Raw genomic sequence first — 13,561 nt, 5'->3', positions numbered from 1 at the left:
TATCCTTTTTACTTTTTTATGCCTTTGAAGCTCAGAGAAATTTAGAAAGGTGTTTTTGCCCTCATATTCTTTTGGTCTTAGAGACTAGTTTCTAGTAGTTCTGTTAGATACATATATACCCTACCTGACCAAAATAATGTAAGTGAATATCTAAGTAACGTTTTTCTGTTACAGGATGAATCTGGCTATAGGTGGACAAGAGATGATCATTCTGCAAGCCGACAGCCTGAATACAGGTAAAAAGATAAAAATAACATAATTACTTTGATATTTGCCTCACTGAGATGTCTGCTATTGAAATCTAACCTCAAGGCAAATCAATGAAATATTTAATAGGATTTAAAAATTTGAAAGCAACTAGCATTATATTCTTTTTGTGACTGTGTAATATATTAATGGCACTAATAGCTAGTGTTCTGTATCTCTTGGCATTTTGTAATTGACAGTAAAAATATATATTTAAAAATATTTAAACTCTTGTTATATTCTTCTCTAATTATTTAATTATTCTTTATGAGTCATGTGGATTATAAGGTGTATATTTGCTTAATTAGAAAATAAGGCATTTTTTCCAGAAATAGCCTTCTTGAAAATATTTGAGTCATTACAAATTGTCGCCTATTAAAAAGCATCTCCCAGTTGCTTTATTTTGATCAATTAAGTTCTGTTGGGAAAACACATTTTGGAAGGACCTCGATCATTGTTAGCTTTGGTTACTTAATAGAGGCATTTGATAGAATAGTTAGAAAAAAAAGATGGACATACTTAACCAGGTTGGTAGTTGTTTTTTTAAATGATTTCACTCTGGTAGTGTTGGAAGTTGTAAAAGGAGCCTTTTAAAGATCTCTTACAGATTGTCAGACAAGAACCCCAAACTCATGGAGAATGGCAAGGAGTAACTGCCACAGCTCCATAGGTGCCAGAAGTAGACAGCTGGATTCCATGGATAAGAGCAGGGCAGTTAATTACTCATAGCACAGCAGCCAGAAGGGGCATCAGCATGGCAGTATTGGTTTCCTGCCTCCAAGTCCCACAGGGGGATGTGATAGGCAGAGATGGTGGCTATGCATTGCAGCTAAGGAACCAGAGTTAAGTGCTGGGTACCTTTTGTTGCAGTCAGGAAGCAAGCCAGTCCTTTCCCAGGGAGTAAGCAGTCACATGGTAATTATGCTGTGGTCACCTTGACCTGTTGAACTGTCTCTTGACCAGTTACAAAAACTCTTCAGTATCACTGGATGGTTAGGTCTTTCAGTTTGGTATGTGTGGCAGGCATGTACAAGGGCGTTCAGAACTCATGGCAGGCTGCCTCTCTCAAAAGAAGCAACAGAGATAATAGATGCTGAAAAATACTTTGATAAAATTTAACACTCAGTAATTATAAAAACTGTCAGCCAGCTAGGAATAGAAGAGAATTACCATTATTTGATAGGCATTTGCTATACTGAATGGTAAAGTTAGAAGCATTCGCCTTAAAACCAGAACAAAGCAATAATGCCTATTTTCACTGCTTCTATTCATTATGGTAATGGTGGTCTCAACACCTTCAGTAAGACAAGAAAAATGAAGGTTAAGGGTTAGAATGAAAGAAACAAAACTATTTACAGATTGTATAATTATCTATGCAGAAAATCCAAAGGAGTCTATATATAAACTATAGAACTACTAGGATATTAGCAAAGTTCAGTATAATAAAATCAACTATCAGCAGCATAAATTAGACAACGTAATTTAAAAACACTATAGCAGGGACTTCCCTGGTGGCGCAGTGGTTTAGAATCTGCCTGCCAGTGCAGGGGATACAGGTTTAAGCCCTGGTCCGGGAAGATCCTACATGCCACGGAGCAGCTAAGCCCATGCGCCACAACTACTGAGCCTGCGCTCTAGAGCCCGCAAGCCACAACTACTGAGCCTGCATGCCACAACTACTGAAGCCTGCGCACCTAGAGCCTGTGCTCTGCAACAAGAGAAGCCATCGTAATGAGAAGCCCGCGCACCTCAACGAAGAGTAGCCCCTGCTCGCTGCAACTAGAGAAAGCTCATGTGCAGCAACAAAGACCCAACGCAGCCAAAATATATATATATATATATATATATATATATATATAAATTAATTAATTAATTACAAAAATACTATAGTATGAAAACTATAAGGAGTAATAAGAATAAATTTAACTGAAGTGTGTGAGACCTATTTGGATGAAGTTACAAGTCATTTCTAAAGAACATTTTAAAGTCCTGAGTACATCCTTGGCTATGAAGAGACAGCATCACAAATACGTCAGTTCTCTTCAAATTCAGGTGTGAATTCAATGTGGTTCCAGTCTAAATTCCAGGATTTTTTTTTTTTGCATAGAAGGTGGCAAACTGATTCTAAAATTAATATGAAGAGTGAAGGGCCTAATAGCAAAAATAGTATTGAAAAACGTGTGAAGACTGAATATGCCATATATCAAAACTTATTAAAGCTGTAGTAGTGTAAACAGTGAAACAGAATAAGGAATCTGGAAGCAAACCTAGGTATTGAAAAACATGTGAAGACTGAATATGCCATATATCAAAACTTATTAAAGCTGTAGTAGTGTAAACAGTGAAACAGAATAGGGAATCTGGAAGCAAACCTAGATATTGAAAAACATGTGAAGACTGAATATGTCATATATCAAAACTTATTAAAGCTGTAGTAATGTAAACAGTGAAATAGAATAGGGAATCTGGCAGCAAACCTAGATATGTCTAGGAATTTAGGATATTAGTAGTATTAAAAGTCAAATGGGGAAAGTGAGCTTTTTAATAAATAGTACTGGGACAAACTGCTATCCATTTGGGGGAAAAAAAAATGTGAAACTGGAAGCCTGGCATGTCAACATAAATAATCTGATATACTAGAGAGCTGAATATGAAAAGCAAAATTAAAAAAAAACAACACAGCTTTTGGTTAGATTAGCTAATGGTTTATATTTCTCCCTAAATAAACAGCTCTTTTTTTTTTTGAAACAGCTCTTGGATTATTTTAATTCTGTTGTTTTTCAGTGTTTAAAATTAGTTTCTGTTTTTATCTTTCTTCTTTTTGTCTTTTTTAGCATTTTTTTCCTGTGCCTGTGTATAATTTTACATAAATGAAATAAAATCATATATGTGATTCCTCAATCTTAAAAGCTATGTTAACAGCTTCGTGTATATTCTACTTTTCTCCATATTCATAGACATTTGGGGTATTTGATTTTTGTTGATGAGATCATGTTACACACACTTTTCTCGAAGTTGCTTTTCTCCTTCAGAGGCTTGTGAAAATCCCTCCAAGTTATTTGGTTTAACTTTAATTTGAATCTTTTTAGTGGCCAAGTAATGTTCCATTTTGTGGCTATACCAAATAATTTAGTTGTTCACCTATTGATGAATATTCATGCTGTTTCCAGTACAAAACAGTGCTGCAATAAATCTGAGCACATAATATCTTTAAGAAACAGTACTTTGGTTTCTATGGGATAGATCGCCAAAAGTGGAGTTTCTGGGTCAAAGGGCATATATATTTAAAATTTTAATAGATCTGTCCAGTTTGCCTTCTAAAAGCCTAAAACACTTATGCTTTCATTTAAAAAATCTAATATTTTAATTTCAAGTTTAATTTGTTTTTCTTTTTTTTTTCTCATTGGTGAAGCAGAGTTTTTATTTTTTTATTTTTTAAATTTTTATTGGAGTATAGTTGTTTTACAGTGTTGTGTTAGTTTCAGATGTACAGCAAAGTGAATCAGTTATACATATATCCACTCTTTTTTTTTTTTTCAGACTCTTTCCCCATATAGGCCATTACAGAGTATTGAATAGAGTTCCCTGTGCTATACAGCAGGTTGTTATTAGTTATCTATTTTATATATAGTATTGTGTAAATGTCAATCCCAACCTCCCAATTTAACCGCCCCCCCCCCCAATCCACTGGTAACCATAAGTTTGTTTTCTACATCCGTAACTTTACTTCTGTTTTGTAAATTAGTTCATTTGTACCCTTTTTTTTTTAGACTCCACATGTAAGATTTAGATTCCACAAATATCATGTGATATTTGTCTTTCTGTGTCTGACTTACTTCACTCAGCATGACAGTCTCTAGGTTCATCCATGTTGCTGCAGATGGCATTATTTTGTTCTTTTTTATGGCTGAGTAATATTCCATTGTATATATATGTACTATATCTTCTTTATCCATTCCTCTGTTGATGGACATTTAGGTTGCTTCCATGTCCTGGCTATTGTAAATAGCGCTGCAATGAACATTGGAGTGCATGTATCTTTTCGAGTTACGGTTTTCTCTGGGTATATGCCCAGGAGTGGGATTGCTGAGTCATATGGTAGTTCTATTTTTAGTTTTTTAAGGAACCTCCATACTGTTCTCCATAGTGGCTATACCAATTTACATTCCTGCCAGCAGTGTAGGAGGATTCCCTTTTCTCCACACCCTCTCCGCATTTATTGTTTGTAGATTTTTTTGTTGATGGCCATTCTTACCGATGTGAAGTGTTTTTCTTATTTATTAACATAAAGTTTTGAAATTTCCTTTAAGCATTGTTGTAACTGTATCCCCCTGATTCAGATATGTAGCAATTTTATACTGATTCTGACATAGTATATTCTAGTTATTCTGTGATCAGAGAATGTTGCCTGTATTCTTACTCTGCTGTTTGAAATTCATTGATCATTAGTTGATCAGTTTTCTTATCTGTACCATGAACATTAAAATAAGATATTTTCTTTTTGAATTTTTTCTGGATATATACATGCACCTCAATGTTCATAGAAGCACTATTTATAATAGCCAAGACATGGAAGCAACCGAAGTGCCCATCAACAGACGAATGAATTAAGACGACATGGTGTATATATATATATATACAATAGAATATTACTGAACTATAAAAAAAGAATGAAATACTGCCATTTGCAGCAACGTGGATGGACCTAGAGAATATTATGCTAGGTGAAATAAGTCAGAAAGACAAGTGCTGTATCACTTAAATGTGGAAACTAACAAATAATACAAAGGAATGTATATACAAAACAGAAACAGATTCACGGATATAGAAAACAAACTGGTAACCAAAGGGGAAAGGGAAGGTAGAAGGGACAAATTAGAGGTATGGGATTAACAGATACAAACTACTGTGTATCAGTATAAAACAGATAAAAAACAACTATATACTGGGTTGGCCAAAAGGTTCATTCGGTTTTTTCCATAAGATGGCTTTAGTAGAACTTAGTTGTCTTTAACTTCATTCGAAACAATTTTGTTAGATTGTATGTGACCGCTGTCATATCAGCGTGCATTAAAAAAAAAAGACATCAGAATTGGTGAATTTTTATGTAGCCATTTTAATACTGAAGATGGAAGAAAAAAAGCAACATTTTCGGCATATTATGCTTTATTATTTCAGGAAAGGTGAAAACGTAACTGAAACGCAAAAAAGATTTATGCAGTATATGGAGAAGGTGCTGTGACTGATTGAACATGTCAAAAGTGGTTTGCGAAGTTTCGTGTTTGAGATTTCTCGCTGGACGATGCTCCACTCTCGGGTAGACCATTTGAAATTGATAGTGATCAAATTGAGACATTAATTGAGAAGAATCAACATTATACCACATGGGAGATAGCTGACATACTGAAAATATCCAAATCAAGCATTGAAAATCATTTGCACCAGCGTGGCTATGTTAATCGCTTTGATATTTGGGTTCCACATAAGTAAGACGAAAAAAACCTCCTTGACTATGTTTCCACATGCGATTCTCTACTTAAACGTAATGAAAACGTTCCATTTTTAAAACAAATTGTAACGGGCAATGAAAAGTGGATACTTGTACAAAAATGTGGAACGGAAGAGATCGTGGGGCAAGTGAAATGAACCACCACCAACCACACCAAAGGCCGGTCTTCATCAAAGAAGGTGATGTTGTATATATGGTGGGATTATGAGCTCCTTCTGGAAAACCAAACGATTAATTCCAACAAGTACTGCTCCCAGTTAGACCAACTGAAAGCAGCACTTGACAAAAAGCATCTGGAATTAGTCAACAGAAAACGCATAATCTTCCATCAGGATAACATAAGAATGCATGTTTCTTTGATGACCAGGCAAAAACTTACAGTTTGTCTGGGAAGTTCTGATTCATCCGCCATATTCACCAGACATTGCACCTTCAGATTTCCATTTATTTCGGTCTTTACAAAATTCTCTTAATGGACAAAATTTCAGTTCCTTGGAAGACTGTAAAAGGCACCTGGAACAGTTCTTTGCTCAAAAAGATAAAAAGTTTTGGGAAGATGGAATTATGAAGTTGCCTGAAAAATGGCAGAAGGTAGTGAAACAAAAAGGTGAATATGTTGTTCAATAAAGTTCTTGGTGAAAATGAAAAATGTGTCTTAATTTTAATTAAAAACCGAAGGCACTTTCTGGCCAGCCCAATACTGTATAGCATAGGGAATTATACCCATTATCTTGAAGTAACCTGTAATGGAATATAAACTGCAAAAATACTAAATCACTATGCTGCGCACCTGAAACTAACACAATATTGTAAATCAACTATACTTCAATTTTAAAAAAGGATTAAGTGATTTTACACATACAACGCATATTTTACCATGCCTGTCACATAGTAATCATTAATAAATGTTAACTGTGGAAAAAAAGCAAGGTATATTCTCTTTTCAGGGTATAGAGTTAATTCTATATGGTATATTCATTCATTTGGTAAGTGTTTACTATGTCAGGTACTCTTCTAGCCTCTGGAGACAATAAGCTCCTTTCTTTCACGAAGCCTACATTTTAGTATAGATTATAGATAGTAAACAGATAAAAAACAAAACATAAGTTTTATGAAGAAAAATAAAACAGGGTAGTGGAGTAGAAAGTGCTTCTACTTCAGCACCTTCACTTGATGTCTGTATGTCTTCAGTAACATTTCACATTTTACACTATCACAAAAGCTATAGCTTTTACTGGCTGGCATCTTTCTGGACCTTCTACCTAAAAGACTTTGTGAGTGGAAAATAGCTGTTGTTCTAGGGGGAAAAAATTACTGCATTGTAAACCAGACAGAGTAGTTGTGTATTTTTGTAAGAGAATAATGTTCTGAGCAATTAGGAGAACCATGCTAGTCAGTGTTTTTGTTTTTGTCAGTGGGGTATACATAATAATTCCTTATTACGGGAAGGAAATATTAGAACATTTAAAATATTTTATTTGAAACAGTTTTTAAAATTTAAAATAGTTGCAAGAATAATTCAAAGAATTCCTGTACTCCTTCACAAGAGACCCCATTAATGTCTCCAACACTGCCCCAGTAATGCACTTTATAGCAAAAAGATCTATCTGATCTCATAGGTCATGTTTTTGTAGACTTCCTTAATCTGGAACAGTTTCTCAGTCTTTCCTTGATTTTTATGGCTGTTTTTGGCAAAATGAAAACAGGACAGACATTTTATAGAATGTTTCTCAATTTGGGTTTGTCTGATGTTTCTTCGTGATTAGATCCAGGTTATACATTTTTTTCTGATGCAGTTTCTGAAGTGATGCTGTGTTCTTTGCATTGCATCCTGTTAGGTTGCACATGCTATTGATTTGTCCCCTTATTAGTATTGTTGTCTTTTATCACTTGATTAAGATGGGGCCTGTGAAATTTCTTCACTGTGAAGTTAGCCTCCTCCCTTAAAGTTAGTGTTTGTGGGGAGATACTTTGAAACTATGTGATTATGCCATTCTTCATCCCACTTTCACCCCCTAGTTTTAGCATCCATTGATGTTTCTTGCCTGAATTAATTATTAATGAGATGCTTTTAAATGGGTGATTTTGTAATTAGGTGCTTCTTTCTATATTTATTATGCAGGCATTCTGTTGTGAGAAGAGCTTTCTCTTCTCTCCACCAGCCCCTTTAAAAAACAAACAAAACTTTGTTCTGTGTGGTATAATCTGTTGCCATTATTATTTTGATGCCCAAATTTGGCCAGTGTGAATCCGTTCAAAGTAACTTCTGTGTTTTTTTTTTTAAAATATTTTGTTGTGGTAGAATATATATGACATAAAATATGCCATTGTAACCATTTTCAGTTATACAGTTCACTGGCATTAATTACATTTACAGTGTTGTACAACCATCTCCACTATTTCCAAAACTTTTTATTACCCCAAACAGAAACTCCATACCTGTTAAGCAATAACTCCTTATCCCCCGCTTACCCCCAGCACCTGGCAACCAACATTCTACTTTTAGGAATTTGCCTGTTCTAGATATTTCATATAAGTGCATTCATACGATATTTGTTTTTTGTGTCTGGCTTCTTTCACTTGGCATAGTGTTTTCAAGGTCCATCCATATTGTAGCATATGTCAGAACCTCATTCCTCTTTATTGGTGAATAATATTTCATTGTATGTATATACCACATTTTGTTTATCCATTCAACCTCTAATGGACATTTGGGTTATTTCCACCTTTTGGCTATTGTGAATAATGCTGCAGTGAACATTGACATATAAGTATTTGTTTTGAGTCCCTGCTTTCAATTTTTTTTGATGCATACACAGGAGTGGAATTGCTGGGTCATACAGTAATTCTATGTTTAGCTTTTTGAGGAACCACCAAACTGTTCCATAGTAGCTGTACTGTTTTACATTCCTACCAGCAATGTGCAAGAGTCCCAGTTTTTCTACATCCTCACCAATACTTGTTACATTCCTATCATCATCATCACCATCATTATTACTGTTATTACTGACATCCTGGTAAATGTGAAGTGGTATCTTGTGGTTTTGATTTGCATTTCCCTAATGGCTAGTAATGATGAACAACTCATTTCATATGCTTATCAGCCATTTGTATATCTTCTTTGGAGAAATTATTCATTTTTTTTCTCTTTTTGCCCATTTGAAAATTGAGTTGTTTGTCTTTTTGTTGTTGTTTTAGGAGTCCTTTATATATTCTGGATATTAAATCCTTATCAGATATGTGATTTCTAAATATTTTCTCCCATTCTTTAGCTTGTTTTTTCACTTTGTGGATAATGTCCATTTTTGATGTACAAAATTTTTAAATTTGATAAAATCTAATGTATCTGTTTTTCCTTTTGTTGCTAATGTTTTTGTGTCATATAAGAATTTATTGCCAAATTAAGATCATCTGTGTTGTTTTGACTTATCTACCTCATTTTTTGATTATTTCCTTACTTTCTGCTGAAAGATGTTCATGGTCCTTTTTATACTTTCCCTGCCCTGACCCTAAAATCAGCAATTTCTCTAAGGAACACAGGTTCTCTTTAGTGGAGAGTGGTTTTTTATAACCAAGATCTGGACACTAGGTGCGTGCATACATGCACGTGCACACACACAAACACACACACACCTTTACATCTGTATTTATTTTTATACAGTATTTACATATATGAGTTCATGGCAGTATCCTTTCATCTTTTCCATATTTTACCTCGCTTCTTCATCAGTGAGAAACCTGGCTTCCATTTGTTGGTAGAGACAGTCCTCCATGGGTCTCTTGCACTCCTACACATCTGGCCAAGTTACACCAGGAATGCAAGGCCCTGATCACTTTTTATCCATATTATTTCTCAGAGCTGAGTTTGTAGTGAGCACTCTTGAAGGATAAGGTAATATCTCGCTCTGTGTCAAAGAGCAGGCTTGCTTATTGCTTGGGGTAAAAATAGTGGTTTTTTACTTGGGTTCCCCAAGTTCAGTGTTCCTCAGTTATGAACCAAACCCACGACATGTGCATCCATCTGGGCTCATATCACATCATCCCTGTGGGACTTGGGACCTGGGGAAACTGACACAAACGTGCCAGCGCTTATGTTGTTTGCTATGCTGATGTATTAAGTACTTTGTCTCTGATCCAAGAGTCTTGTGTCTTCTGCAGGCATCCATGAAATAGTAACAGTCTAACTCATTAGCTTGTAAACAGAGTAAAATCTGATCTCAGAGCTGAAACCAGCACCTTCAATATATTTGCTTACATTCCTGTACATAGTTAATCCTCTGACCCTGTTGGTCTTTCTTTTCATACTCCTCAGCACTTTCCTTTGCAGATTGCAATCACTGGCTGCTACTGGGGTGCCTTGCTTTCACACCATCTTCCACAGGTCTGTTAATGGCAGTGGAACGTTCTGTTTTATGTGTTTCATATTGTAGCACATTACGTACTTCATAAATCTAGCGTGTGTGTGAATTAGTGGTTTATATTCAAATATGTTTTATTAGTAGGACTGTGGAATCACTGGAAGCAACTGGATGAAATAACAGCTAACAGAGGAAAAGAGAATGTATCAAGTTTTCTATCATCTGCATGCAACAACCCCCGCCCCCCGCCTGTCATTTTCTTATTTTTTTTTAACATCTTTATTGGAGTATAATTGCTTTACAATGTTGTGTTAGTTTCTTCTATACAACAAAGTGAATCAGACATTTGTATACATATGTCCCCATATCCCCTCCCTCACTTTCTTATTTAATAGAGCCACATACCTGGTAATTTGTCTGCATTTCAAGTATATAATCACCTACTAATCTTGGTTCTGTATTTACCTAGTGATTATATTATCTATTTGTTCAAAACACACTTGTAGATGAAATTCAGAATATGTTAGGATTTTTTTCATTTTGTATTCAAGGAACATGTCATACTTTATTGATATAGATAGAATGACGTTATTTTTAACAGTCACTTTTCCCCCTGTACTTATGAGGTCTCAGAATAAACCTTAGGATAGAATTTGTTTAAAGTACTAAATAATATCTAAAAATATGGAGCAAGAGTGTCACCAAGTGGTCAGTATACTTTAATTTTAAATAGTTTTTTTTTTCCTGCATTCACATATGGAAAATTTTGATTTCGTTGTTAAGTATTTCATACTTATTGATTTTTTAAAAAGAGTAGATTTAATTTTTAATTTTATTATAGCTGTTTTATCTTCTTAGGTGATAATCTGTTTGATGGAGAAAAATACTGTATAACATCTTTTTCTATTTAGTTCAGGGGTACAAATGTTTATTGAGTGTTTACTATGTTAGGCCACTGTGTTTGTATCACTGACTTACAGTCTAGGTAGTGAAATAGATGCACAAGTACATAGCATAATATAATACGTGCTGAAGTTTCATCAAGTGCTGAAGACAAATAAGCACTTATCCTGTACTGAGGTTTTATTAAAAGTTTCTGGGAGAGGTGGATAATTTCAACAGAACCTGAAGGAAAAGTAAGAGTTAATCAGAAAAAGGGAAACAGGGGGGCTTCCCTGGTGGCGCAGTGGTTGAGAGTCTGCCTGCCGATGCAGGGGTCACGGGTTCGAGCCCTGGTCTGGGAAGATCCCACATGCCGCGGAACGACTAGGCCCGTGAGCCACAATTGCTGAGCCTGCGCGTCTGGAGCCTGTGCTCCGCAACAAGAGAGGCCGCGATAGTGAGAGGCCCGCGCACCGCGATGAAGAGTGGCCCCCACTTGCCACAGCTGGAGAAAGCCCTCGCACAGAAATGAAGACCCAACACAGCCATAAATAAATAAATAAACCCAAAGTTTAAAAAAAAAAAAAAGAAGGAAAAAGAGAATTTAAAAAAAAAAAAAAAGAGTAACAGGGACCGTATTCCTACAAAGGGAAGAGCGTGAGCAAAGCTGTGTAAAGCATGATGTGTAGAGCTATTAATAGGCGATTATGTAAGAGCTGGGGAACTGTGGATTAATCTCTAACTAAGAAGTCTGGGTTTTATTCTATTAACTGTGGGGAACTACTGAGAAATTTTAGCTTGGTAGAAAGAGGGGGGCTACAGTAACACAGTCAGGTTGTAGCTTGTCTTCAGTGTAGGGGATGACTTTTAAAGATGGCACTAGGGCTTCCCTGGTGGTACAGTGGTTAAGAATCCGCCTGCCAATGCAGGGCACACGGGTTTGAGCCCTGGTCTGGGAAGATCCCACATGCCGCGGAGCAACTAAGCTCGTGCGCCACAACTACTGAGCCTGTGCTTCAGAGCCCACGAGCCACAACTCCTGAAGCCCGGGCGCCTAGAGCCCGTGCTCTGCAACAAGAGAAGCCACGCAATGAGACGCCCACGCACTGCGACAAAGAGTAGCCCTCGCTCGCCGCAACTAGAGAAAGCCCGCACACAGCAACCAAGACCCAACGCAGCCAAAAATAAATAAATTTAAAAAAAAAGATGGCACTAGAGATAGAATAAGAAGCCATGAATATCTTAATTGGAGAAAGGGAGTTGGGGGTGGAGGAAAAGGGTTAAATTTGATAAATGCTTAGGAAGTGAAAAATCAGCAAGATGTGGTTGTTGGATGTGGGAATAAAGAAGAGGGGAATATCTGGAGTCTGGGCAGCGTCCGGCATGGGAGCCGGGGGATCACGATGGTAAAGAAGCAGAAAGGCCGCGTTGTGATCGACTCAGACACGGAAGACAGCGGCAGCGATGACAACCTGGATCAGGGGACACAGGTTCAATCCCTGGTCTGGGAAGATCCCACATGCCGCGGAGCAACTAAGCCTGTGTGCCACAACTGCTGAGCCTACGCTCTAGAGCTTGCAAGCCACAACTACTGAAGCCCGTGCGCCTAGAGCCCGTGCTCCGCAACAAGAGAAACCACTGCAACGAGAAGCCCGCGCACCGCAACGAAGAGTAGTCGCCGCTCACTGCAACTAGAGAAAGCCTGCACGCAGCAATGAAGACCCAACACAGCCAAAAATCAATAAATAAAATAATAAATTTATAAAAACAAGAAGAAGAGGGGAATATCTGGATTTTTTGTTTGTTTACTGTGTGTGTAATAATACCATTATCTGAGATTGGCAGTGTAGGAGGAATGGTTTCAAGGGAGGAGCTGCATTCAAAATTGAGGTTGTCCAAGGAGAAGGTATAGTTAGACAAGAGCAGTGGACTAAGGTCAGAACCCTAGGGAACACTTTTACGGAAGTGGTGGAAAATAAAGCTTTTTAAAGGGTATTATGGGTCACCGATGCCTAATGCAACTGAGTATTTCAGTGATGTAAAGATTAAAATATCTCTTGGGTTTGGCAGTGTCAGGATGAATGACATGGGAAGGGGGTAGATTCAGCCTGCGTGGATAACTTTTTAAGAAATACTTAACTGGGATGGAAAGTAGGCAATGTTGTTAGCTGGAGAAGGACACTGGCTAAAGGGAGATCACCTAAAACCTTTTTTTAGCTGGTCAGTAATTTGAGCATATTTATAGGTTGAAGGGAAAGAGAGGTTGAAGATACAAGACAGAAAAGGGATAACTGATGAAGCAGGTGAATGAGGACGAGGATGAAGACCATTGATAGAAGGGCTAACTTTATTTTTTTTAGGTAGCTGTGGTATGGCATCCTGACAGATAGTTTTGTTTTTTTTAATTAATTTTTATTGGAGTATAGTTGATTTACAGTGTTGTGTTAGCTTCTGCTGTACAGCAAAGTGAATCAGTTATACATATACATATATCCACTCTTTCAGCTTCTTTTCCATTATAGGTCATTACAGAGTTTGAGTATAGTTCCCTGTGCTATATAGTAGG

General features: G+C 36.7%; 1 protein-coding gene across 10 annotated transcripts in view; it reads left to right on the top strand.

The window, feature by feature from the left end:
• PPHLN1 (periphilin 1) overlaps nt 1-13,561 on the top strand; it is a 148,415-nt gene that overhangs the window by 27,229 nt on the left and 107,625 nt on the right. For all 10 annotated transcript variants that reach the window (XM_057555840.1, XM_007168326.2, XM_007168324.2 and 7 more), the window contains one exon: nt 175-236. In XM_057555840.1, coding sequence (XP_057411823.1) covers nt 175-236 — 62 coding nt within the window. The remainder of the gene's footprint in view (nt 1-174; nt 237-13,561) is intronic.

This window comes from Balaenoptera acutorostrata, chromosome 11, assembly GCF_949987535.1.
Source record: "Balaenoptera acutorostrata chromosome 11, mBalAcu1.1, whole genome shotgun sequence".
In the NCBI taxonomy this organism is placed as follows: Eukaryota; Metazoa; Chordata; class Mammalia; order Artiodactyla; family Balaenopteridae; genus Balaenoptera; species Balaenoptera acutorostrata.
The sequence above is the reverse complement of the archived record's forward strand: the minus strand, read 5'-3'. Positions and strand labels throughout refer to the sequence as shown.